Source organism: Falco cherrug, chromosome Z (genome assembly GCF_023634085.1).
Source record: "Falco cherrug isolate bFalChe1 chromosome Z, bFalChe1.pri, whole genome shotgun sequence".
NCBI lineage: Eukaryota > Metazoa > Chordata > Aves > Falconiformes > Falconidae > Falco > Falco cherrug.
Genome location: NC_073720.1, coordinates 69238360 through 69265420, shown reverse-complemented (window position 1 = coordinate 69265420; position 27061 = coordinate 69238360). Strand labels below are relative to the sequence as shown.

General features: G+C 45.2%; 1 protein-coding gene and 1 long non-coding RNA gene across 3 annotated transcripts; one reads left to right on the top strand and one right to left on the bottom strand.

Moving 5' to 3' along the window:
• Positions 1–1941: 1941 nt before the first annotated feature.
• On the bottom strand, positions 1942–14517 carry SMU1 (SMU1 DNA replication regulator and spliceosomal factor). Of its 2 annotated transcripts, none has more exons than XM_055699537.1 (12): positions 14377–14517; positions 13846–14056; positions 13586–13738; positions 12943–13053; positions 11911–12039; positions 10760–10879; positions 10526–10642; positions 10199–10326; positions 5916–6042; positions 4541–4708; positions 4100–4252; positions 1942–3448 (listed from the first exon to the last, which is right to left on the bottom strand). In XM_055699537.1, the coding sequence occupies exons 1-12, from the start codon at positions 14496–14498 to the stop codon at positions 3350–3352; spliced, it is 1638 nt and encodes a 545-aa protein (XP_055555512.1). In that variant the 5' UTR covers positions 14499–14517; the 3' UTR covers positions 1942–3349. The 2 variants fall into 2 exon arrangements, with proteins under 2 accessions (XP_055555512.1, XP_055555513.1); XM_055699538.1 differs by having other exon boundaries at positions 14381–14509.
• A 3178-nt stretch (positions 14518–17695) lies between these two features.
• Positions 17696–26434, top strand: LOC106631462 (uncharacterized). Its single transcript, XR_003561921.2, has 3 exons — positions 17696–17834; positions 25100–25236; positions 25905–26434. It is a non-coding gene; the product is annotated as an uncharacterized LOC106631462 (long non-coding RNA).
• The last annotated feature ends 627 nt before the right edge of the window (positions 26435–27061 follow it).

Here is a 27061-nt window from a genome sequence, read left to right as displayed (position 1 = left end):
CCTGTTGTTCTGTGAAAAAAACTTGGAAGAATGCTTCTTTGTTGATTTGGCTTACAAAGCTTCTAATTTGTGAAGACAGGAAAGGCTTAACTAGTTGGCAGCAGCACATGCCTGCTGGGAAGACAAGCAAATGCCATTCCCTTCCCAACAAAGCAGAGGCAGTGTCAGTTGTTTCTACACCAGGAGCAGTTTTATAGGCTAAGGGACACACAAAAACTGAAGAGTGCTTCATTACCCCATTTCATAATGCAAGCAGCACCTGGTAAAATTGTTATGAAAAAAGTTCAGCAGCATCTATCTCCTTGTATCTTGCTTCATCAGGAGCCAAGGATTTCCCCCATCTGATTCCTCCTCTGCCCCTGAAGTAAAGCATTTAGCCACCTTTCTCCTCAGGATTCACCTAAAGCCTATGCTTTTCCCTCTGGTTTCAGATCCAAGTTTGCGCACCCTGTCTCTCACAAGTCACCATAATACAGAAGGTTGTAGGATTTATTTATAGCTATCCAGTGAACACACTGGAGCCTGCATCATCAACAGGAACTGGAGATGGAGCAACCATGCTTAAGAAGGACCCCTCAAAACCCATGTAGACACTACAGAAAGTGAAGAAAATCTGTACTTGAAGAGCATTTATAACGGACTTTAGCATCACCTTTTCTAGAAATCTCTGTCCTGGTTTCAGCTGGATTTTAGAGGGATAGAGTTCATTTTCTTCCTAGTGGCTGGTGCAGTGCTGTGTTTTGGCTCTGATGTGAGAACAATGCTGACAGCACACTGATGGTTTGAGTTGGTGCTGGGTGATGTTTATACCAAGTCAAGGACTTTTCAGTTCCTTGGGCCCTGCCAGCGAGAGGGCTGGAGGGGCACGGGAAATGGGGAGGGGACACAGCCAGGGCAGGTGACCCAAGCTAGCCAAAGGGATATTCCATACCGTGTGACGCCATGCTGAGTATATAAACTGGGGGAAGAAGCAGGAAGGGGGGGACATCCAGCATTATGGCATTTGTCTTCCCAAGTAACTGTTATGTGTGACGGAGCCCGGCTTCCCTGGGGATGGCCGAACACCTGCCTGTCCATGGGAGTGGTGAATGGATTCCTTGCTCTGCTTTGCTTGGGTGCCTGGCTTTTGCTTTACCTAATAAATTGTTCTTATCTCAGCTCTTGAGTTTTACATTCCTTTCTGATTCTCCTCCTCATCCCTCTGCGAGAGGGGGAGTGAGCGAGTGGCTGTCTGGTACTTGGTTGCTGGCTGGGGTTAAACCACGACAACGTATTTTCTTTCTCTTCTTATCACAGACTGAACACTGGTGTTACCAAGCTGCAAATAAATCAGAGGCAGGTCCCCTCACCCGAGGTCATGGTTCAAAATCCTCAGCAACATGCAGAATCATGGATTCATAGGGGCTGGCAGGCACCCATGGAGATGCCTAGGCTCCTCAGACCTCATGAGAATTTGGCTGCTTTACAAAGACATTCACAAAGGATCTTTTCATTTTAAGATCAAGTCTTCAGTTTTCAGTTGGTCAGTCTATGTCTAGGACTCAAGGGAGGGTTTGATTTTCCCTTGCAGACGGCAAGCAGGTAGTGATATCAGAGCAAGACTATATCCTGCATCTACAGACGCACCTGTTCCACTAACATTAAAAAAAGGACTTTACATCCACCACTTGCGTAACTGCAAAAACCTAAGGGCACTCATTTTATGCTGCAATAGCAGTAGCTCTTTCACATACATTCTGCAAAATACACAGACAGGGAGCTGGATTCTGCCCAAGCAAGGCTGAAACTCATTGATCCTCAGTTCAGAAACAGGAGCATGAACTGACTGACCCATGAGACTTTCACTACATGGCGCTCCCCCCAGCAAAGCGTTCTGCACTCCTCCATGTATGACAGAACTCAACAGCTTCAAGCAAAATAATTCAAGAATAAAGCAAGGCCCACAGGTGAATAACGTTCTCTTTAATATGATTAGTTACAGCACTAGATGTTGCCTTGTTCAAGTCCTACATACAGGTCAGTGGTGTAATACCTGGCCGATTCTCCAGAGATAACATGTCTTCCTAGATTACATTATAAAAGATCAACACATTTTAAAAAAAAAATAACATTTTTACGATTACCATTGTACTTTTATGCCACCTGCTACCTATTTTACAAATCACAGCTGCAGCCCAAGAGTTAAGTTTTACCATTGCCTGTTTGTAAGTAATAGCACATTTTGCGTTTTTGTTTTGAGTACTTGATGCAAGGAACTCAAACTCTTGAATAAAAAGCATAAGAAATGACAGATTTTCTCAGTTTTAAGCTGCAGAATTTATTTCAATCTTTAAACATTCAGGATTCTGACAGTTCTATTTGCTACAACTACTCTTCTTCTAAAGAACAACGTAAGATACAGTTTACATTGAGGATTAGTAGTTATGTGTAATCCGAAAGCAATGTGAATAATATTAAAAAAAAATTGTCAAGATCTTCTCCTGTATCAAAAGTACTAACTACCTGCCAGTGGAGCTTGTCAGATGTATTACTGTCAAATGTTTCTGAAACACCTGTGTCTTTTCAGGCAGGAAAAATAATCCCTCTTTGCTACCTAAAAAATAATCCCCCTTTGCTACCTAAAAAACAACTTTATTGCCATATCTAAGGAAGTAAAAAAACTAGGAATTAAACAAACAACCTGCCTCCCAAAAAACCACCCTACATCTCACTGCCATGTTAGGCAGGTTTACAGCAGGAAGTACTAGGAGATGGGGAAGAATAGTTTCATTCTGAGGAAGCTATGTGACATGTATTATGTATGTATATTAATACATACATAAAATACCGGAATAATTACAGTGAAATCTGAACACAGCAAAACCAACAGGACTAGAAAACACTCTACCTTCAAGCTGAGGACAGAAAAGCCTCATCTGCATTCCAGGAAAACTCTGATTTTGTTTCAGCAATGGAAAAGAGAAAGCTTTCCCATTTCAGCTAATTCACTCAAAAAAAGCATTTTACTGTATTCTAGGAAGTCAGCAACCACTTGTAAGTGCGTATAGTTCCCAGCTTGTTCAACTTTTATAAACACTACTGTTGGAAGAGAACAGATTTCAGGAGACAGTTAAAAAACTGTCACTGAAGTTGCTTCAGCAACTCTGGAAAAAATACAACTATTTAACTGATGCTATATTTAAGCATAAATCTACCTAACCTTAGATCAAGTAGTAAAAATTTCATTCTCTGGAAACCTGAACAGAAAATGGAGCAAATATCACACTCTGTGCATTCAGACCTTGTTAAAGCACAAACACCAATAACCTGCAACTAACAGGCACATTTCTTCAGTCCTTGTAAAATCAAGCTATGGCTTCCAGAGCTTGAGGAGGCCATCTTCACTGTAAGTGGCAATCAGGTTCTGGTGGGGGTGATGAGCAATGCCAATGACATCTTTTTCATGAACCTAGCAAATAAGCAGAAAGATGCATCAGGAGATTCTTCTTTTAGCAGATTCAAGCCAAATATCCTCTTCAAACAAGAACCCGGGGAAAGGTGGACTGAGGTTCAGCATGCTTTGTGTATACAGCAAAAGCAGAGGAAGGTACCCACACACACAATGTTAAGTTCCAGTTGCAAACAATTTTTGTGATGTAGCAGTTGCTTTTTGCTAGGCAAGGGAAGGTTCAGTGAAGGTTGACATCCACTGAAATCCATGAGATCTAAGTATTCCCCATTAAATGTGGACATTCAAGCTGCTATTCCTCCTTAGTTTAATCCAAGGCAAATTTAAGCTTGACAGCTTTAAATCTGATTTAAATTGGTCAGATTCTACATCAGGTGGAGCCCAGGTCAAGACATGCTCTATTTCAAGTAAGTTTGAACCAATTCACTCTTGGCATGGCAGGTTAACATCTTCATAACTTTTAAAATTTAAATGGTTCTAAAAAAACCTAGAGACATGCTACAGCCAAGTGTTCTGGAATGCATTCATTACCAATCATGGCTGCTAGAGGTGAAAATCCTTGGTACGAGACTTATCCTTATGGACTCTGTAAATAACAATTAGACCATCCTTGTGTTTAGCTTTTGCAGAGTTTTAAAGCCAAGAACTTACAGTCAGAGTTCTCTCCAGCTTGCCAGTCACTGTGCTAAAGCAATAGAGCACGAAGTCTTCACCAACACAGTAGATCCATTCACCACGAGGTGAAAGTGCACAGCAGACGAAGTCACCACCTTCTCTCTTACCAGAGCTAAAACTTCTTACAATCTGTAAAGATACCCCCCAAAATATTTGGCATGATTAAACTGCAGTACATCATTACTATGATCAGGGCAAATATTTAGGCAGTACTAACTATGTTTAGAACACAGCATCTCTCCATAGCTGCAATTGCTTTCTGCAATCAAGCTGTTCTATAACCTGGGTTTATGATAGTTTGTCATGCAAGTAAACTGGAAAAATTAGGTTTAACCCAATGGTATGTTATTAACTACATTTTTGGAACTCTTAAAATGACAGAAAGAGACTTGAAAGGACACCAGTAAGATCACATACTTGTCCTTGCATATTCATAATGACAACTGTATTCGATCTGTTGCACACAACGAAGTGTTCTGGGTTTTTAGGCAGCAGAATGACACTGTTCACTGTAATGTCTGTCCCAGCAGTACTGCCAAGAGATTTGAAGGTGTTTGAGCACTCTGTTGTCTTCACATTCCAAACCTAGTATGAAAAATAAAACCAATTAGCTTTAAAAAAATCAAACAAAAATTAGCTGATTCAGAGTAACAGGATTCAGATTTTTTAAGGCTCCTGAAGGGAAAAATTACTTATCACATCTGTTTTCACATGTGGACACCATGAACAATTTCACTATAATTGAACTGAAAGTGAATTTCCATTATCCAAATTCAGCCTGGCTCCCTTTCATTAAGCATATTCCCTGAGGGGTGAGTCCAGACTGGCTTTCTGGTTTTAGCTGGCATCTATGAATATATGTGCAGCCTCTGCAACATGCTATTTGCCTTACACAAGACAGACACCAAAAAAGAAAAATTGCTGAAAAAGCAAGCCTCACTGGTATTAGTGGGAGAGACATTCTAGCTCACAGCTGCTTCAGGCTTAACACTAGGCTGTTCTAGCTGTTAGAAACAGCAAATGGAACTGCCCGATTAATATTTAAAATTAAATGTAACTCACCTTCTGTGGAATACTTTTGCTGTTTATGTACTAGTACAATAGAAATATACCACATTCTTATGCTATCCCTATGACTGGGGCAGTCTAGCAAAGAGTGCAAGTTTGAAGTAACGCCCCATTTAATATGAGCAAAATCTATCACTCTCTCCTAGGCCACGTATATAAACCAGATCTGTTTACCCACTCCCCATGCACTGCATCAATGCCCTGTATCGATCCCCTGCTTCATGTAGCTGTCTCTATATTAATTTATTTATTAGTACTCAGAAATGCCCTGTATACAACGATTTATTCCTCTTAACTACTATACATGGAGTAATTCCACTCTTTGCCAAGACTAGAAGCCAAACCTATCACTTCTACAACCAGTATCATTAATGCTGTATTACCCAATTTACATGGTGAGGCACTCCTATGCACCAGTAAACAGACAGGTGCCATACACCATAAGCAAGAAAAGCCATTGCTTCAGACAAGGGAATTCCCACACTCTAGAACAAGAGGTGTCACAGTCAATTCTGTTTCTAGAATAAAGCAGGAGCAGGCAGGTAAGTACTGCACTGATGCTCTCCTTTCATCAATACAGCAGAAACAGGCTCTGCAGCAGTCTGTAAGCAAAATATGAAACTTAATCAGTTCTCCTTTACACCAATCTACAGCAAAGTTCACAAGCAGAAAGACATTGAATGAGTCTGAATGTGTTATTTACAAAGGGTAAATGCTATCTTACCTTCACTGTGCCATCAGAGGATGCACTGATAATGTAGTGGCCATCCTGAGTAAAAGTAGCTTCATTAACAAATGAAGAATGTCCACGGAATTCCTTTAAAGTCTTCCCAGATTTTAAACCATGAATCCTGTCACACAACAGAGGTCACAAACGAGTAAGCAACCGAGGTAGTCTGAAACACCCCCTGGCTTCACTGTATTTTAAATCTGTGATACTCTTTGACAGGCAACAAAATAAAATGCTAAAAAAACCACAAGCTGTAAGTCTTTATCACAAGCCCCTTCCATCAAAGGCATTATGTGTTACTCTGAAAAGCTTAAGGAAATACCATTAATCCTCAGCCTCAAGTACCTGTATGTAGTACACACTGTATATATTAAAAGATAGGACTACGAAAGGGGAAACTATGAAGCTGAAAAAAACCAAAAATTACAGATTTAAGTTTGAAAGTCTCTGGTCCAACAGACTCTTAAACTTTGAGGTCAGCTGGCTCAGGGCCTTAACTAAGGCCTTGTCCAGATGACTTAAGAAAAATTCTCTTACACTCAGCCAGATTTTTTTCTCTTTTACAAGCTGCTGCCATTGCCTCTTACTGTGCAATTCTGCAAAGAGCTTGCTCAGTCATCTAAAAGGAAATTATACTGCTAATCTGTATCAGCCTTAAACTGTAGTATCTACTGGCTACCGAAATAGGGTTTTCAAGCATGTCTGCAGCCTTGAGAATGAAATTCCTTATTCCATTTGAAGCTTGCTGTCCTTGATTCAACATCCAACCTTACATAATTTCAATTAAAATGCTTATGCTATAGTTCATATATAACATAATTTAAACAGATTAACATTTCTCATTAAGATGTTTTGTAATGCCTATTCAACTGTGCAGCTGCCTACAGATCCACACATTTCTTCTTTATCATCTAAAGCAGCACCACTGAGGTCTACAGTACAGGCAAGAGCCTAGAGCTATTAAACATATTACATTCAATTAAACATAAAGCATACAGTTATCAAGCAGTGGATCAAACTGATTCCCAATGTAAGTCCCATATACTGCAACTCAAGTTTTGAAAAGACAGATTAGAAAGCTGGAAACCTTGATGGACTGGACTGATGGACTGAGAGAAACCTCATGATATTGAGAACAGATTGCAGAACCATCTCAGGCATCAGAATCATCTGGGGGCTGACCAGCTGCAGAGATCTGCACTAAAGAACATGGCAGGCCCTGGGGAGAATGAAGTGAAAGCCAGCAGTGTGCTGTGGCATTGCAGAAACCCAGCCACACACCAGATGCATTAGTAGAGGCACAGTCTGCAGATCAAGGTTCTTCCCTACTTGGCAGAGGTGTAGCCCCTTCTAGAGGGCTGTGTCTAGTTTTGGACACAGATGGCCAGAGGGCTGGACCACATGATGCAGAAGGAGAGGCTGAAAGGACCAGGTGTGTTCACCCCAGAAAAGTGAAAGTTCAGGAGCATCTAACTGCTGTCTTCCTTGTAGACAAAAAAGTTAAACAAAACAAGTTATTATTAAGTTACAGTAACGCCAAAGAAGAAAACCAACTAAACTAGTCAGAACTGATCTAAGCTGCTTTCAACTGCACCAATGTGTCTGCATAGCAACAGAAGAGCTTTGTCTGAAACCAAACCTGCCCAGCACTAAGCAAATTCCACTCAGTTAACAAGACACCAAATAGGTGCAGCGTCATTACTGCACTACACAAATGTTAAGCAATGCTTTCCAGATGCTAAGAACTGCAGGAACAAGGGTTTGACAAGGTTGCCACTCATCTGGTAGCTTAGATTAGAACGGAATTTGAGTATTTTTGTCACTATTAACCAGTATTGAAAGTTACAATGAACTTTCATTCTTGCTTTTATTCACCCTGCAATGATCCTTAATTTAAAAAAAAAAAATAATAATAAAAAAGAGGCTATCTCAATCTTTACTAAATACCTGAAAAACTTCTAACTCTTGGGTTAACATCATCACCTAGCTAGCTTTTACAGAGTAAGTGGAATCAGATTCTTCTCAGAGGTACACAGCTAAAGGACTTGAGGCAAAGGGCACAGGTTGTAAAGTAAAAAAAACACAAAACCAAAATGTCTTTCCAAATCCAAACAGGATTTTCTCCAAGAGGCTTGCACAGGCTTAGGACAGGTGCCAAGAGCAGCAGTGCAGTCTTCACCCAGAGAAGTTGAGAGCTCATCTGGACAAGGTTGTGAGCAAGCTGCCCTAGCCAAAAGGTTGGTTGTGCTTTGTAAAGATTACTAGACTAAAGACCCCTAGTGTGGATAACTGGCTAGCTGAAAAGGGTCACATAGACATAGTCCAGCTGGCTGGACAAAAATGCACATCGCTCTCAGCTTATCTGAAGTAAAGCAAAATACACTGTCTTTGGCTGTCCTTGTTACACAGTAACAGGAAGATTTTGGTGGGAAAAGAATGTTGCAGGTGGGAACAGAAAACTACAGAAGAGAAACAAGGGGCGGGCTTGGTATTTAGGCAACTAACCAATAATGAGCTTAACTTTTGTAATATGTATGAGCTAATTATAAGAAGGCATAAAAGGTGACTGTAAGGTACAATAAACGAAGTCTGCTGCTCACTCATATTGAGTGACTGTGTCTTCCCTCCGTCGCAACACCCTAGAGGTACATTCTAAAATACTTTATAATTTATGTTTAGTCTGCCTTACACAGGTTGCCCAGACACTTGAGCTTTCTCAAAGCACAGATGCAAGCCTAACCACCTTCATACTCCCACAGCAATCCATTGCTTTATCATGCTGTTGCTCAACAGATGATCTGCACACCAGAAAAGCTGCAGCAACTGTACGCATGTAAGTCTTAGCACATGGGAAGTGTCGGGTAATGCGAAGTTTGTTCAGTTTAGCCCATCCACATTAAGATGGATGTACTTCCTTGGATTTTCACAGACAGACCTCCTATCCAACCACTGTAACTGAGCTAAAAACTGTAGTTCAGCAAGTTGGTAGGGTAACTGGACTGTGCTCCAAAGCAACTCAAAGCCTGTAGAAGGACTCAACTCCCCTTCCTGGGTTGCCAAGATCTCAGCTTGTGGGTCTTCATCATCCTGAACAGTTTCACTGCCCAAAAGGAATGCCACAGACACTGGGAAATTGAACTACATATTGGTTTAAAAAAAAACCCCACAGCTCATAGCCCGACATGGTGCTGGTGCTACAGAGCAAGGGATGATTCACATAAAAAAGGGAAAGAATTCCCATGCCCAAAGGCAGAACGCAGAGACAGCGTGGAGAAACTGGAATTACCTTTAGGGACTGAAGAGAAAAATGATCCTATTTCTATGGCTGTTTTTCATCACTGAAAATTTTTTTCTTTCGCCAGCGTAAATGTATAAACCATCTGGACACATGATTTTTCTCTAACAGATTCCAAGAACAGCGGTACATGTCAGAGAACCACAGAATAACATAGGCTGGAAGAGACCTCAGAAGATCTCTGTTCCACCGCTCTCCTCAAAGCAGCATCAACTTCCAAGTCACTCGTGGTCTAAGAAAGTCTTCAAGGGTTGAGATTCACCCCCTGCCTGACCCAACTCTCTCAGCATTGTCCAAGCACTGTTTCTTTCTCAAGGGGAAAAAAAGTTGTTTTTCCTTATATACATTCAGAATTTCAGCTCCTGGAGGTCCCTTGTAGGAACTTCTCAAGTGCACTTTGGGAACTTTGGGAAATTTTGTGCTCTTCAGCAACTATCAGGAGGAAAGAGAGAAGACACACCAAAATACTTAAAGCTGCTCTCAGAAGATTTCTTCAGATAGTACAAGAGCAGCGCACGATAGTGCTTCACAAGGAAAATAAACTGGATGGAACCAACTACCATGTCATCTATTAAAGCTAGTCAGTATGATCAGCCTGTTTAAAAAAAATTTACATCAAACTGTTATCTCAGATCTTTTCTACCCTAAGCTTATTATAAAAAATGTTATTCGAAGATTGAGATTACTGTTAAGCTAGGAGTCTCCCATAAAGAAAATGTGCAAGATCAACATAAATGACAATAAAGCAGAAGAAGAACTTGGCCTCTAGCCCTGGCATAATGCAAGTTAAGCAAGGTGAAAAGGCCAAACTTTCAAACTGTTCCTTTCCAACCCTCAGCAGTCACGCTCCCCTATTAGGATTAAAACTCAACGCAAAAAGATTGAATCCAACATCAAATGAACCTGTACTCAAAACTTTAACTGCTTAATATGAAAATTTTGTTTTCTCCTACACTGTAGCTCACATTCCCAGTTTATTTACCTGATTGTCTGATCAAAAGAAGCACTAAGGATTTGGCTGCTGTCTTTAGAGAAACTGAGGCATGTAACACCTTTACTGTGTGCTCGTTCAAATCTTCTCAGACACTGACCGCTCTGGATTTTCCACACCTGGAGAGGAAACAGCGAATGAAACAGAGGTGGTTACTTTGTTATGAGATCACAGAGTCTTAAAAAACAGAGATAATATGTATCTGTTTCTGAGCCATGCTAAATTTAATTTAGTTTTATATGGAATTGCAACGTTATTGCAATCACAAGTGACTCTGGTCAACACCTTTAGCAACATAATGTACAAGAAGATCGGTACCTTGATCTTGCCGTCTTGTGCTCCAGTTGCCAGCATTTCTGTATCTCTGCTGAAGCACATGCACAGCACTGCATCATCCATCATCATAAAATTATCTTGTGCCTGGTACTTCAGATCCTAAATGAAAGCAAAAGATCCACCAGTCAAAATGAGAAATGCAAACAAATAATCTCAAGGAATAAAACCAGATGCTGCAGCCAATGAGCTATCTGTGTGAAATTAGATGCAACTTACCTTCCTAATCTTTCCAGTAGTGAAGTTCCATACTTCAATGAAACCATCAACAGAGCCAGTAACCAAATACTGTCCATCTGGGGAAAAGCGAGCGCATTCCACATGTGACTTCTGCCCAAACTGTTTTATAGAAGAACATAAAATAAGCCTAATAAGCAATTTTAAAGCAGCAACTCATTAAAACAAAACTGTAGTCTCATTCTGGTGGCAAAAATACAGTACTTTCTAGAGATCTGCATTCACAAATTTAATGTTAAGATATAAAAATACCTGTCAATACCTACATACTAGCACTCCAAAAACAAGAAGAAAACCCCACTCTTTTTGATCTGATAATATCTGTGCAAATTACATCAAACATTCCATGCTTACAGAAACAGTTGGGACTGTTGTATTTTGCAGTGAGTTGTGTATGTTAACAAACTCTTTTCCAGCATCCAACATATACACCTAGCAGACATCAGAAAATTCTGAAGTAGTACAAGTTGCTTCACTTGGAATGATGTTTCTCCACTAAAATTTTCACAGACAATATCTGCTATTTTTATATATAATTTTTTATTTAAATTTTTTTAAATACAAGTGACCATGACAACTAAGTATAGAAAAGTTTTCACTAATCAACTAAAAAATCCAAAGATCAGTGCTGCTAGACAAAATATTTTCTAATAAAGCATTTTTACAAAGCTGCTACTGAACGCAACAAACTGATTTCACAAGTTCTAATTACGACTTCTGAAAAACATTATCTTCTGTTCATTGTGGGAACTGGTAGAGCCAGTGAACTAACTAACACTTCTCACTCTACAGAACTGCTTGGTGAAGTTGAAAAGCTTTCGCAGAAGGAAACTGCCTATTGCAAATTGTGAGTTCTGCAGGACAACTATGTCACTACAGCACAGTTTTCTTTCTCTTTTGAAAGATGTACAAGAAAATCCTTTAAAAGGAGATACTGATCACAGTAGTAGACCTGGTATGCAGTAGTTCATGATCAAAACTTAAGCGGTTTTGGAGGCCAGGAAAGAGAGGGAAATTATTTATAAAAAAAGAGAACAGGATTCAGAAGGTTTACTCTTCTCTCCCAACATAAAGCACAGGAAGGAACAAGCTGCAGAAGCTGCAGCAATACACAAAAGCAAACACAACATCACCTTAATATGTCTGCTCAGCTGTGTGGGGAACTTTTCTTCTTCCACATCTTTCACAGCTGCTTTGCCTCTGAACAAGTCAATCGTCATACCAGGAGGAAGCAGGCCCTGATGCTGCTGCCATTTCAGTGCCTTTTGAGGAGTTGAAAGCCTTATCATTAGGTATCAGTTAACATACATCCTCCTCATCAAAACTTGCTTCTAATTAACACAATACAGCAACAGTTTCTTGTACCCTTACTAACTGTACAGTTTGAGACAAATAGACTGCAGTTACTTGAAACAAGACTTAGCAGATTACTCTTCCTAACTCATCACCATAAACAGAATAAAACATTATCCCCAAATGTTTTCTGAAAGTGAGAATGACTCAGGCCCACCCTACTCATTCTACCTTCAGTATGCAGTATACAGCACATACATAGTGTGGGTTCAGTTGCGTGTTGATTTAAACTAGCTGACCTACTGTCTATTTGCTTAGAACTGTATACATTAAAACTAAAAATGACATCTAAGCTTTCTTGGAAGGCATAAGTGAACTTCAATCAAAAGACGGAATGTTATACAACCCCTTCATCAGAGAGCTGTCTTCAGTCACAGGACATACCTGTTACGCCAAGAGTATTTACTTGGCGTACTTAAAAGCTTTAAAAGTAAGATGTAAACCATAAACCAGCAAAATACAGGAAACACTGTCTGCAGAAAGTATCAATGACTACACTTTCAGAACCAAAGATGTTGTAAGTACAACAATGGAAACAGTGTATATTAGCAGGTATTTTGAAAATAACCTTCTCTATGCACCAAGTATTTATTCTATGGGAAAAAATCTACTGCTGGAGTGCTGACTTTTCCTGCAATGGCTAAGTCCATGCCACATAGAGAAAATACAGTTTTTAACTATATCACATGTAAATGTGCAATACCTAATCTTTACTTTTATAGACCATGAGAATGAACTACATCATAATCAGTTTCACACAGCGAAGATCTACAGAAACTGACATAGCTACTAAAACATTTTTCAATGATTACCTGTCCCAACAACGCCATAAGACGAGATGGAGGTACCACGCTGACTTCTCCCGCTAAAGCTTGTGCAATAGCAGCTCTCCGCTTCTCTTTGCTACTTCCATCTGGGTATGCCTAGAGAGAAATTATTTTTATTAAGTGATTCTTCTAAACTATTTTCCATTAAAACATTCTTTGCTCTGAACTGAAGCCCCTTCCAGATCAATGTTTTATCAGGCCTTCAAAATTGCCCTTCTCTTTAAACATGAATGCTTGAAACATTTGGGATATGCTTTCACTAAAAATGACCTAACCAGAAATAACGCCTTGTTATTACACAACAGCAATTTAATTTACAAAACGCACATTTTGTTCCACATACAAGACAGGAAAAGCAAGGCACAGATCCTGTGGCAGGATACACGTATAAATCCCCAAATTTCCACCTGAAGTATACTTCAAAACCACTACTCTGCTGCCTTGTCATCAAGTGTTACACATCATTTGCCAAACCCTTCATAAAGCCTGTAAAATCATCAAACTGGGAAGCTGCAGTCTCACTCCCAGTATGGAAAAGAAAAGATGCCACAAGCCATTAGCAACCTGGACCAATGCTCGGGGCCATGCAAGGCAGCATTGCAAAGTCTCTAGCAAGAGCGTAACATACCTCACGAGGATCAAAGTAAGATCTGGCCAGAAGGTTTTCGAGGTGGATGTACCGCTCTGGCTGTGTTTGTTTTAGCATGATCATGGGATCTGTTTGTCTCAGGAGAGACCTGGCAGCACCTAGTTCCCGGAGCTCAATCAACTCCAGCACAACCTGCATCAAGAGATAAGCATCTGCATTAGCCAAGGGTAAGTGGAAAACCCCAGACGGGAGCTTCCAGCCAGATCAGAAAAGTCCATACACAGCCTGCCCTCACTCACTTGCTCGTAGAGATCAATAAGAGTCTTGTCGGGCAGCTTCAGCGACTGTATGGCCTGCAGCACTGTGTCCCAATGCCCACTGTTGATGTCAGCCACAAAGCTCTCAATACTGTCCACAGTGTTGAGGGATACAGTGGTTTCCTCCTGAAGGGTAGCGAGGGCTCGGTGGAGGCTGTTCTCTTTCAGATACTGCATGATTAGCCGGATCACACTGCAGGGGAACCGCAGGCAGTCACGGCACCAGCCCCACCGGTTACCGCTCCCCGTCCTCCTCCACGGCTGCCGCAGCCTCCTCCCGCCCAGGCGCCCAGCCGTGGAGAAGCGGGCCCTCCCGCCAACCCCGCGACGGCCCCCAATCCCCAGAACACCTCAGGGACAGACATTTCCCCACGGCGGCACCGCCCCGCAGCGGCCCCCGCAGCGGCCCCCGCGGCGGCCTGGCCTCCCCGTCCTCTCCCGCCACCACCCCGCCACCAGGACCGACACCGGGGCCGGGGCCAGGGCCGGCACCCCTCCCCGGCGCCGCCATACACACTCGGAGGACTCGATTTCGATCGACATCTTGATCCGCCGCTACCGCTCAGGGAGAACCCGCCGCCTCCTCTAATACGACTTCCGACCTTGCGCGCTTCCGCTTCCGGTCCACGCCACATGGCTCGGGGCCGCCCCGCCCTCCCGGCCCAGGCGTACGGAACGTGGCGGGCCGCGGGGCGGGAGCGGGTGGCGCGCGTGCGCACTGGGGCGCCGCGGCCGTGGCGGGCCCTCACCGCGGGGGGGCGCTGCGGCCTGGGGCTCGGCCTGGGGGGCCGGGGCAGGCTGGGGGGCGGCCGGAGCCACCGGGGCCGAGCTGGTGCCCCCGGAGCGGCGGGCGCGGGGAGCGCGGCCTCGGCAGTGCTGGAGGCCCGGCAGCCTGCCTGTGCCCGTTAGGCGGGTGGGCTGGAGCGGGTGCTGGTCTTACGGCCCGTGACGTAGCACAAGCCTCACACAGTCTTTATGGAAGGAGAATTACTGATGACCAAATACAGTGCTGGCCTGGCCAGGAAGGCTGAGAGAACGCTTGAGGGAGAAAGCATCAAAAAGATTGGGACCAGTATTCTCTCAGGAGAGGGTGTTAGTTATGGGAACTAAAGGGAGTGAGGGGATGTTGTGTCCTTCAAAATAGCCGCACTTGAAACAGGGCAGCCACCTCAGTAAGTGTAACGTCAAGGCAAGCACACTAATGTATGTTAACCTGCATAGTGACTCTGCAAGCTGGCTTTTCAGTCTATGAAGAGCTTCTAGTGTCTTAGAAATATGGTCTGTGCCTCCAGCGTAACCCTCGTTTGAGCATTTCACAGTCTGAATACAGACCTCAAGAGTTTTCCAGCTGCCTTCCCACAAAGCTGCAGTCCACCTACTGTCCTTCACTCATCGGGATCTCAGGAGATTCCCTGCAGTGGCACAGACAGGTTGGACTGCTGGTCTGGCCCGGCATGGATGTGGAACAGTTCCCTGGCCTGCTTTGCACGAGCAGGTTTGCAGATGCAAACCAGGGATCTTACCTTCTGTTTGCAAGCCTTAAGCTATTGTGAGCCCTGTATTTCAACAGTGTCGTTGTGTGTGAAAGAATGACACTGCATAAAGTAATATTTCATTGGTAAGGGAATTAATAGATGTCTTGACTGCCTTAATTACGGACTAAGAATTGGAAAAATACGAAGCAGGCAGAGCCCTCCAGTGGTGAGGGGGGACGTGAGACAGCTGTCCTTTAAACACACAAAGGGTAGCTGTGGCAGTTCATCTGTGCTGCCTGGACTCTGGCCGAGACCAAAAGTCTTGACGTTTCAGTTCATGCTGGAAGATTAATAATGCTGACTGTGTCTCTCCTGGCTGCGTGTAGGCCTAGGTGGCCTGGCCGGGAACGGGGCTCTTCACTCCCTGGGCAGCACTGAGGATCTTGCTGCTCATGTCTCCCTGGCATGGGACGCTTCCCACCAGCTCCTAGTCAAGTTCCCAACACCATTGCTAGACTGCCAGCACACAGGGATGTGAAATCTGCTCTACTCAGCCCCCCCTTGGATGGACTTGTTCCTTGCTGTTTTTTTAGGCTTAGCATACAATTTGCTGGATGAGCCATGGAAAATAGAACCATGTGTGAGAAACTGCCTGCCTTTGCCAACAAAAGCTGTTCTTTGCTGTCTCTGTCCCCAGAGTGCTTAAGAAAGTAATCCACTAGTGTAAAGTTGAAAAAATAGTGAGTGAGGCACATAGCTAATGTCTTGCATGCTGTTGTTTCCCCTCTGTGATCCCTGCTCATTTTTTTAAGTGCTATTACAGAGGTATGGGGGTTACTGCCGGGAAGTATCAGTTAATCATTCCAGGCGTATTTGTTTCCGATGACAGGTGTATTTATGTCTGTTGAAGGTTGTTTTGAAAACAAGTGTGATCCAGACTGTAACAAAGCAAAGACATAAAATCCAGAGAGGGCTGCTATTTTTGTGCTGGCAGCATGCAGGAATCTGGCTCAATAGGTCAATAAATGCAGTTGGTGCCCTCCTGCCTGCTTTTCTAGCAGGAAAATCCAAATAGGCAGGCTGCCTGGTCCTGAACCATAACAGTCGTCAGGGTGGCATTTTTCTGAAAGGTGAAACTGGCACAGGAACATGCTAACAGACTGGACAGATGTTGGTGCTGTATACCCCATCGGACCTTCCTTCCCTGATAGCTGCACAGGGAGACGGACACTCCAGCTAAACTTCCTTGTGCGGTGAGTCAGAGCTCTCCATGAACTTCATCCGAGAAAATAGTCCCAACGCACTACGTGCTGCGCAAGCACATAAGAAGCAGACTTTGGCTTTGTGAGTAGACACAGCTGTGGCCAGCATGATCTGGTGCTGGCAGTAGACCTGCATCTGAAGACCTCCAGAGGTCCTTCCATCCAACACCTGCAGGATGCCAACTCTGGCAGAGCATTACATTACAGAAGGAAGTGTTTCCATTTTATATTTTGGCTCCACTGGGAAATGGATGCAAAGGGAGGTAAACACTCTTGCTGCAGATAGGCAGCACAGATAACTGCCATAAAAAAGAGCTGAACCCACTACTTGTCAGTCCCAGACTTGCTCTTTAAGTGAGCTGAGCAAGTGCCTTGGAATTAAAAATTTTAAGGGAAGAAGTTTACCTTTTTTCCTGGCAGAAATTTAAACAAAATAATTTCTAGATCCCTCCTGATTCAGAAGTAGTCGGTTTTCTGCACTACCCTCCTGCATCTTTCCTGCTCTCTTCCTTCTTTGCTGGGAGAACAGCTTGAGCACCAAGCCAGGAGTGAGCCATGCCTTACACTGACCAAGTCACCCATCTGCAGCTGCTGGGGAGCTGCTGGATCCAGGTGCTGGCCGGGGTGCAGAATCACAGCCCGCAGCTTAAGGTAGCTGTACACCATTGAGGACCTCACTTTTTCTGCCAGACAGCTGTCTGGCTTCATATGTGACTTGTCTGCTGCCTCACAAGCTGCAAGACATAGTTTCCTACACTCCAGAGCTGAGCTGCGGCACAAGGAGGCCACATAAGCTTATGGTGTTGATGTCCTTTCTCTGCTCATGAGCTGCGGACTCAGCTCTAGTTTTGCTTTTCTCAGCTTTTAGACCACAAGGCCGGAAATTAGTCCTTCCGTCGAAGTGCATGTTCTGTAGTTTCAAAATAAGATGCACCCCTCAGAGGCCAGCATCTTAAGAAAGGCTGCATAGCGGAAACAGGCTGTGTCATGTCTGTCTCTGTTCTTGAGAATACTTTTTTAGGTTCCGAAAAAGAAAAAAAAAAACACCCCAATACCCACATCTTGCAGGGAGACATGTGACTTTACATAGGCATGTGGTTCCAGAGACTTGTGCAAAACCAGGCTTTGTTTCTCATTGCTGGTGAGGCCAGGCTGCATGCTGGGCCAGGCAAGGAGATGCAGGTCAAGGGAGGGATGTGAATAAGCTGGAAGGAGGCCAGCAAACAGCTCCAAGGTGAGAAGGGGCACGGGGGATGTAGCCTGGAGGCAGACCTTGCAGGAGCTGGGCTCGGCTCACCTGACTGAGGGGAGGCAGGAGAGGGGTTTAACTCAGCCTAGAACTGCTGCAAGGGCAGTTGCAAATGGCTGAAGGCTCTTTGGTAGCCTTAGCTGATGCAGTTAGGGGCAAGAGCCACGTGGCACTGGGAGGTTTTAGTTGGCACAACTCCTTCACCAGCAGCCTTGGGGCAAAGGCACCAAGGAGGTGGGGACAGTCCCTGCCCTGGAAAGGGGGTTTTAGCTCTGGCCACAGAAGACCAGGAGGGCTAGGAGAGCCTTGCCACCAGTGAGGCCAAGACCCCCCTCAAAAGCCCTGGTGCTGCTGGGGCCCTGTGAACAGCAGACCACATTCTGGCTTTATCCAACCCTCGGCAGCACGGCAGGGAGGATTGGTAATTTAGGCCTGTCTCTGAGATATCCAATGAAATGTATCTTTGACTAATTAGGCTCTAGGGCTCAGGAGCTCAGTTCCAGTTGCCTGGCCTCTGTTTTGACCCCTCTTTTCTTTGAAGTTCATGGAGAAGAGGGGAAAGGAAATGAGAGGAGAGGCCCTGCTTTTCCTGTAAAATGCCTCATTCCTTATAAAATTGTTTGGCAGAAATCTCTTTCAGCTGGACAAGCTGAATACTTTAATACATGCCTGCAGTCATTTTCCTCTCTTGTCTCATTCCTCTGGCTGCTCAGTCACTGCTCTGCATCAGTAAAACTGTAGATCCACAGGCAGAAATACTCCTTGAAGAGGTCGCACAAAAGATCTCCAAAACCGTGTTAGGAGGTCTGAGTTGCAGCGGCTGTGTCATTTCCTGGGCTGGCTGGAAGTACACAGCATCATGCAGTACAGCAGTGACTGCTCAGCCCTGCATTTTCAGACCTTTCTTCCAGGCAAACCTGCTAGGACACACAGGTTTCAGGCTTTGCCAGATCATGAAGAAACACATGGAGAAACATCCTCCCTCCCTAATTTCACAAGGAAGAAAACAGCCCAGGCATGGTGAGGGAGAGGCACAGATCTGTTGGATCAGTCTCAGATCTGTCCTGGCCACTAGGAATGTTTCAGAGTAGTGAGTAGCTGAAAAACCGTAAAGGAAAGCCAGCCATATTACCTCTGTCCCGCTGTAATGCAGAATCACCAGGAGGTCTTGTTAGGAAGGCATTTCTGGAGGTCTGTAGTCTAACTCCCTGGTCCAAAGCTAGGTCAGGCAGTGCTGGGCCTTGTTATGTTCAGTTCTGTGCACCTCCAAGGACAGGGATCTGGTCTGTGAGATGCACCACCACCCTCATGTGAAGGAATTTTCTCATGCCCAGCTGGAATATCTCATCCTGCAGCATGTACCTGTTGCCCCATGTCCTGTTCTTCTCTACTTCTGAGAAGAGTCTGGCTCGTTTTTTTCCATAACCACCATTCAGGCAGTGGATGACTCCTTTGAGGACCCCTCAGCTGTCTCTTCCCCAGGCTGGGGAAGCCTAGTTCCCTCAGCTTCTCTTCATACAGCCTGTGCTTCAGCCTCACCATCACTTTCATGGTCACTGCTGGACTGTCTCGTTTGTTGGTGTCTTCCTTGTACTACGTAGCCCTGAACTGGATATAGTGCGTAGATGAGTGTTCAGTGGCGCTAAGTGGTGAGGAAGGATCACCTCTCCTGTGTTGAACTTCATGAGGTTGCTTCTGGCCCATTCCTCCAGACTGTTGAGATCACAGCAGGTAGCAGGCCTTCCTCCTAAAACATAGTGAATGCTCCCACAGTTGATATTAGCTACGGGCTTTTTCTCAACTTTTCTTGGGATGGGTTGAAATTTCCACCAGATGTGTGTGCAATGGGTCAGCAAGCACCCTGAGAGCTGCCTGGGGCTTCCTCCTCTCTTGGCTGGGTGTCCAGGGTGAGTCATGGGAACTGCTCTTTCCCTGGAAGGTGGCCTTGCTGCAAGAGGTGACTTGCACAGAGTATGGTTAGAGCTGGAGCCACTCTACCTTTTGAGAGGTAAAAGGATGGCCTAAGTGTGGTTGGAGATTTTCTGCACCTACATTCAGTGTCAGGCCACCTGTAGTCCCTGAGCTTCTTTCAGAACAAGCCTAGCCCACTGCTGCAGGGATGAGGACCAAATCTGGCCACAGCGGGGCCTGAGCTCTGTTTTAGGTGAACAGCTAGTGGTGGGGAGTGTCTGCTTGCCTGGTGCTCCCCCTGTGTGCCTGGGATCCAAAGGGGTCTGCAGTCACATGTGAAAGGTCTATTAACAGACTGCCTACCAGCTTCATCTCAGCCCTCTGACTTCTGGCTTGGGCATCTTGGAAGCACTGGCACCTTCCTCAGGCTACGAAGTATGGCTGACCTAAGGCTGGTTAGGGAAGGAGCACGCTGGAAGGAGGAGGCCAGGAAAGGTAATGCTAGCACTGGCTTGTGCAGGGCAATTTTCTGCCATGTGCAGTGAGGGGCAGTAGCTGAGGAGCAAGGGGAGATCCAACACAACTTGCAGATAGCCAGGCATTGCTGGAGTTCCCACCAAGGCCAGCTTTTGGGTTCCAGCCCTATAGTGTTTCGGCATGCAATTAGCACAGAGTGTCTGCAGAAGCCACACATGCAACTATGCACTCATGCAGGGCACAGGGGTGCATCAAACCAACAGAGCCAAAGGCAGAGCTGCACAGTTTTCATGGAGGTGCCCACTATGCTTCTCACCTGCATGGCTGTTGAAGTCCTAAACAAATTGTGTTATGAGGACAGCCTGGCATTTATTTGGGTGCATACAGAGCAGAGGCAGCCTCCTGAAAGCAAAACATGGCATGGGGTACTTAGGCTGTATTATCTTGGAGGGGGAGACCACATTATGGATTTATTTTTGAAACTGGTACCTTGTGCAGCCTGTTGGAATGATTTTAATGTGTGACTCATGTCAAAACTGCTTCAAGGTTAAAGTGAAATTAGGCTGAAAGGGCTGTTATTCACAGGTAAAAATTGATTCAAGGCATTTGCCTTTCAAGGACTGCAGGCAGGGGAGAACTGTGAGAAGAATTTCTCTGTAATTGGAGACTAATCATGAATAACGACACTTCCTGGTGACGTTGAATAGGAATGAGTATATTTAACTTGCAGGCTGTGTTGTATTTCCAAGTGGCAATCTTGGGCTGGGCTCTTGGATGCTTTTACAAATGAGGTGAGATGTGATAACATGAGCAGCAGGAGTAAGGAAGGGTCAGGGAATGATGCTTATGGCTTGGCAGGTGGCAGCCTTTCTTCAGGGCTAGCCCTAGTCTCCCAATCCCTGCCAGGGAATCGTCAGCACCAGCAAGACACTTTCTGCTTTCTGCTGAGCAGTAGTCTCATTTCTCTGTCACCAGTGTGAAACACCTTTGCCTGTGACTGAGGCTTGGCTCTGGAGCAAAACAAACCCTCAGACAGTGTGGCGAGGCTCATCTGTGCCCAGGTTGTGGACTCGGAGGGCTGGGATTTGATGTTACATGCTCGCCACTGTACTTTCCTGTGCAGTATGGCAGGAAAGCATCCAGGTGGCGGGGATTTCAGGCACCAGCAGCCTGAGCAAGAGCTCTCTCTTCAGGCCGTTCCTCCCTAACACACTGAACAAAAGCAGTTTCAGTGCCTCAAAATGTCCGAGCTGCCTGCCCTTCGTTTGGCGTGTCTCTGCCTCTGGACGTCCCTTGGGCATGCAGTGCAGGGCACCAGCTGCTGTCCCTTTGAATGAGGCAGCATCCTGCTGGAGGAGGGTGCTTTCTACCAGGTTAAGTGGGTGCAGGACTGCCACAACTCCTCCCACCCGTCTGTGGGAGCCTGGGCAGGGGGAAAACCTGCCAGGCTTTTCCCCCAGCTGGCAAGGGAGCACTGGGCTAACAGGAGGGATTGCCACTGCGACAGAGCACTCCAGCAGCCAGTACTGCTGCTGGGCTTGTGCAGGGGGGATGGCACTGTGGGAGCTGCTCTGCGTGTAGCCTGACCATAACAAACTACAGCGTGGACAAGGCACACTTTGGAGATAAGCAGAATTTTCCCATTAAAACTGTGTTTGAGTTGTTTGGGGAGGGGTTAATTAATATCTGTAATACCAGCATGCAGCAGAGTGGGTGGATAAGATGCCCAAGTATCCTGTCCCTGTCACTGAGAAGCACACAGCTCACAGGGGCTGAAGCAAAGTTTGAGAGTCTTGGAAATACTTGCTAGGAACCCCCCCCTATCCCCCCCCCCCCCCCCCCCCCCTTCCTGTTTTTATAGCCGGGACGCCAAGTTGAGTGAGGGGAAGCCCAGCTCCTCCTGGCGAAGAGAGAAAAGAGAGCTACTGGACATTCAGAAAAAGGAAAACTCGTGAGTTGGCTTTGCCTGCAAAATACCCTCTAAGCCAAGACAGGAACACCACAGCTGCCAGGGTGGGTCAGCTTGTACCCATGTCTTGTAACAAAGACAGTTTAGCAGGTATTTGCACCTAATCAGGGTTTCCTTTTATTTGTTGCAATGTGAGAAGCTATAGGCATGGCTTAGTGATTTCATTGCAATTATGTAGTACAGACCATGTTTTGCGCTTGAGTAATTTACTAAAGCACCTTCAGTCACTGCAGTTTATGACTAACTTGCCTCACCTGACTGGTTTTGGACCCCCAGCAGTGCTGGTGGTGGACACTCTGGGGTCTCCAGTTCATACCCCACATTCAGTCCAGGGCTGAGTGTGCTGAAGCAGCTCTGCTCATGGGTGGCAAGGGCTGGAGATGGCCCTAGGGTAGTAGAGGAGAGCACCCCGGGGCAGCTCCCGCTGTGTTTCAGGCGGTGTGTGCACACCACCTTGTGCTCTTACCGGTCTGTGCACAGAATGGCTGGGGGACAGGGCTGAGCCCAGGACTACATGCAGGGCTGCACAGGACCTAGCAGCACAGGAGCCAACAGGGCCCTCTGAAGGTCTCCAGCCCCAGCGTGCAGCAGGTCTCTCCACAGCACAAGGTCAGGACAGCTGTGGCTTTGTGCAGCCATATCTAGGATGCCCCCCAAAGATGGAGACCTTCACCCTGTATCCAAATTGTGGTGGCTCAAGTGGTGGATTCCTGTGCTCGTAACAGTGGCAATAAACACACCCGCAGTATTTGCCTGTGCTGAGGGTATCTGCAGAGGCACACCATGCAATGAGTGCTGATTGTGGGTCTGGTGATCACAGTATGAGGAAAGGAGACCTATCGGAGACCTTTGTGATTTCCCAGCATGGCTGTGCAAGGCCTTGAAGCTGTCCTTGCTGGCAGGGGTTTTGAGCTGGGCACCTCCAGAGGTCCCTCCCAACATAAATTTTCCCATGATTCTGCTGTTCTTGCAGGTTTGCCTCGCTTTTGTTCTCATTCCTCTAAACAAGAATGTGTTGAAAACAAATTTGCTGTAGCTCGAGCACTGTTGTGGTGACAACCTTCTTCTGTGCAGAGCTTTTTTCCTTTAACTGCTGCCCCAGAAGAGCTTTCTCCAGGCTTATACCAAAAGGGCAGGTTGCCACCCAGCGTCAGACCCTTCACCATCTTGGGTCTTTTGGACTTGTTGGCCAGGTCCTGGCGCTAGTCTAACACACAGATGCCATGGACTTGGCAGAGTATCCAAAGATGCTCCTAGAGAATTGTTACTGGCATTTAATGAAGAGGTTTGTACCTCTGCAGTGGTACATGTGTGAAAGGGAGCCTGTCTTCCCGCCCTGCCCCACAGGGCCATGGGGAGTGTGGAAAACTGGGCTTGGACCATCTCCACCCTAATGTTCCTCTTGTAAGCTCCACTATGACAGAGCACCCCACGCTCCAAAACTGTGCCCCAGGAATCAGAGAAGGCCTCTCCACAACTGAGATGCTTGACTGTTCTCCGAGGGCAGTGCTGTGCTCTCATTTACATGCCTAAATCAAGAAAAACGTTACAACAAATAACCTATGCTGGCTGTGCTTCCCTGTGACAGGCGTATGACTTCTTTCAAGGCACATTTCAGCTTCAGGCATCAGTTTGCTTTGCTTTTACTGGAGCCTTTATGAGTGCAACAAAAAGACCCAGATAAGCAACCATCCCTCATCTGGAGAAATTCTGTGGACACCTTTGTGGGGTAAAAATGAAAACAAACTAGAAAAAAAAACAACCAACCACCTAGCGTGCATCCAGTGATGACATTGCTCAGATACAGGCTGGCTTCAGGGTGCATGATAGCAAACGTTACAAAAATTATTATGGTAACCATTTCACAAATAATTAACCTCATTGCCTTTCAGTTGCTTACATAAATTGCCAACAGCATTATGTCTTGGGACAAACCCTGCTACTCAACATTTGACTAGTCAGGGAAATTATTGTGTCACAAGGGGCCTACAGGCAAGACCCTGAAGAAAACTCCGGCTCCTGTTGTTCTTGTCTTTTGTAGATTTAATAATTCTATTTTTATTTCTTTTAATAAAAGTCTTCCTTTGCCAGGGAATATTAAAAAACAGAAGTGCAACAACACATATCTGCAGACAAAAGATTAAGTTTTAGAAAACAAGAATTTTGCATGTTTATGTATGTGTATATATATACTGACTTGCAGAATCGAACTCTACAACTCGAGGAGAGTTATAAAGCAGGTATGTTTATTGCGGCGCCGGGTGCAAGGGGGATCGCTCCTCCTCACTTGCACACCGTTTCAACAAGCAGCTGGGTATTTATTATACAAAGTCATGCATATACATAAGGTTTCCAAAAATTCAGAATCTCGTCCCTCTGCCGCCTCTTCAAGATGTACTTTTCACCTTCTTGGGCAGTTACCTGAAGTTCTTGCATACATTAGCAGTCTTTGTTATTTAGTTTCTGTAATCTTAAAACATCTGCTAGCTAACCATGAGTCCTTCCTTATTGCCCCCTCTAAACATGTCAAGCTAATACATGCCCACTGGGCTGGTTTTAATCATCTCGGGCAGGGGAATCCACACTTTTTGGGGTGGGGACCATTTGAGTAGGAAGTCACTGATCTACTACTACCACAATTATTTTATCTTCGTTTTCTTCTAGCAGTTAACACGTCCTGGTCAGAAGGCTCCTTATTTACATTTCTGTTGAGCTTATATACATCAGTACTAACTGTCCCTTCTCGAAGTGGCTCAGCCCTCCCCTCTTTCTCAGGTGTTAATGTTTCTGTTACCTATGCAGTTTCAGTCTGCAGCAGTTTTATGTTTTTTCACTATATCAATACAGACACATGTATCTCCATGTAAACTAATATCCTTTTTTCTTTTTACAGTACTGGATGTAATTATTATGAGGGTGACATGGTGAAAGGCAGAGCCCCAGTCTAGAGGGATGTCTCTAAATGGGAGGACTGGATCACCAGAATGCTCACAAAACCCAGCAAGTGCCAGTGGTGCCTGCTGCACAAAGGTGAGGGAAGGATAACCCTGAGCATCAGTCCAAGCTGGGAAGTGACTGGTGGAGCTGCTTAATAGGACTCAGAAGTAACTGTGAACATGAGCTTGAACATGGGCCAAAAGTAATTCTTACTGTGAATAATGCAAACTGCTTACTGGGCTGTATGAGGAGGACCATGGCCAGCCCAGTGGAGTAGTGCTGGAGGCTCTCGTGTTGCTATGTAAAAGCACTTCAAGATGATGCATTATAGTAAGGAGAAATGGGTGAGTGCAAGAAAGATTGCAAGCCTCTGTGGACCTGCTGAGGTCACAGATTCTCAGACCAGCAGAAACCCAAGTGTTTTGGCAGGGACACCAAAGGGGGCAGACATGCTGCCAGAAGACAGCAAGTAAGATGTTTTGCTGTGTGTTAGGCACTGTAGTGAACACTATACAGCTTGCTGACATGGCCTAAATAACTTGTTGCCTGGATGGGGCAGCCCTGAGAGCCACGCTGGGGTGCAGGGTGCCAGCAACACTGTCCCTTCCGCTTCCTCCTGGGGCCATCACACCTGGCATGCTGCAAAGGCAAGGGCGAGAATGAGTCTTGTGACACAGCCTATTCCTTTCTGAGACAAAATGGGAGGGGTTTTGGCATTGTCTGCTGGTCTTCAGCTTGTTCTTTTGTTTCCCTTCTGCTAGGCATTGTTTTCTCTGGAGCCCTGGGATCCTCAGCCACACCATGTTTCCAGTGCTGCTTTTGCCGATATCACTGTGGTTTCTGCTGGGTGGATTTCTGACTATCGTACCATCTCACGTTGGTGGAACAGGGGTTGCTGAAATGCTGGAGCAGTCTCCACCCTGAGCTGTTGGTGCAACAGCAGCCCACATAGTTAAATATTAGCAGAAGTTACTTATTTCCCCTAAAGGAGGATCCTTATAGCTCTGCCCTTACTCTGTATTGTAGTCCCAGCAATACTGTAACTCTGACAGCAGGGGTTAGAAATTTGATTTGTTAAGACATTGCAATGTCATTATGTCTGGTGCTTTTTCAGAGTTTCCTGGACGTTACTTGAAACAGGATAATCACTTACTCATGTGCAACCAACAACCACATGGAAGCTGCTCACAAAAGAAGCCCTAGCCTCTGCTAGCAAAGGAACTCCTTTCTTTTTTATTTTCCCAACCAAAATTCCCCAAACAAAGTAATTAAATTTCTCCCTTTGTTCTGACTTCTGTGTTTGCTCTCACTTACAAGCAGCCCCAGTGGGGGGATGGAAGATACGGTACTTTGTCTTAGAATAAGGACCTTGGTCTGAAGTTTTTCCTGTAGGTAATTATTCCTAGTCCAGACATGTCAGAATGGGGAGGATTTTTCTTCTTTGAACTCATTTGTCTAGTGCATTCACATTACCATAGATGGAATACTTTGGAGAAGATATAAGGGAAGGATTTCGGTTTCATCAGGTCCAGGCACAAATTTTGGTCCAACAGCTAATACAGCAGAGCATCAGCAACATCTGTCTCCTCTCTGGACTTGGATCCAAGAAGACTCAAGAGCTATCCAGGCATTTTTATTACAGAAAGATTTGCTTTTTCAAGAACCGCCTCTCCTTTTCTCCTCTTCAGTTTTTCTCTTGTTCCCCCAAACACTAATCGGTAACCTTTATTAACACCAGGTCTGAAGAACATTTCTGTGTTTAAATGTGAACACAGACGGGCATTTGTTTTTGGGGATGCCAGTCAAACAGGAATGCATGATCAACATGAGTAATGAATTACAACACCCAGTGCCTCCATCTGCTCGGGCATCCCTGGGAGCCCAGAGCTGGACTGGGTCAGGATTCCTGAGACTAAGG

Coding starts and splice junctions, on each gene's coding strand:
- SMU1 (XM_055699537.1), bottom strand. CDS start 14,498: ATGTGGCGTGGACCGGAAGCGGAAGCGCGCAAGGTCGGAAGTCGTATT. Junction 13,739..13,845: donor TTATTGATCTCTACGAGCAA/GTGAGTGAGGGC, acceptor CTCTTGATGCAG/GTTGTGCTGGAGTTGATTGA. Junction 6,043..10,198: donor TCTTTTGATCAGACAATCAG/GTAAATAAACTG, acceptor GTTGTGTGACAG/GATTCATGGTTTAAAATCTG.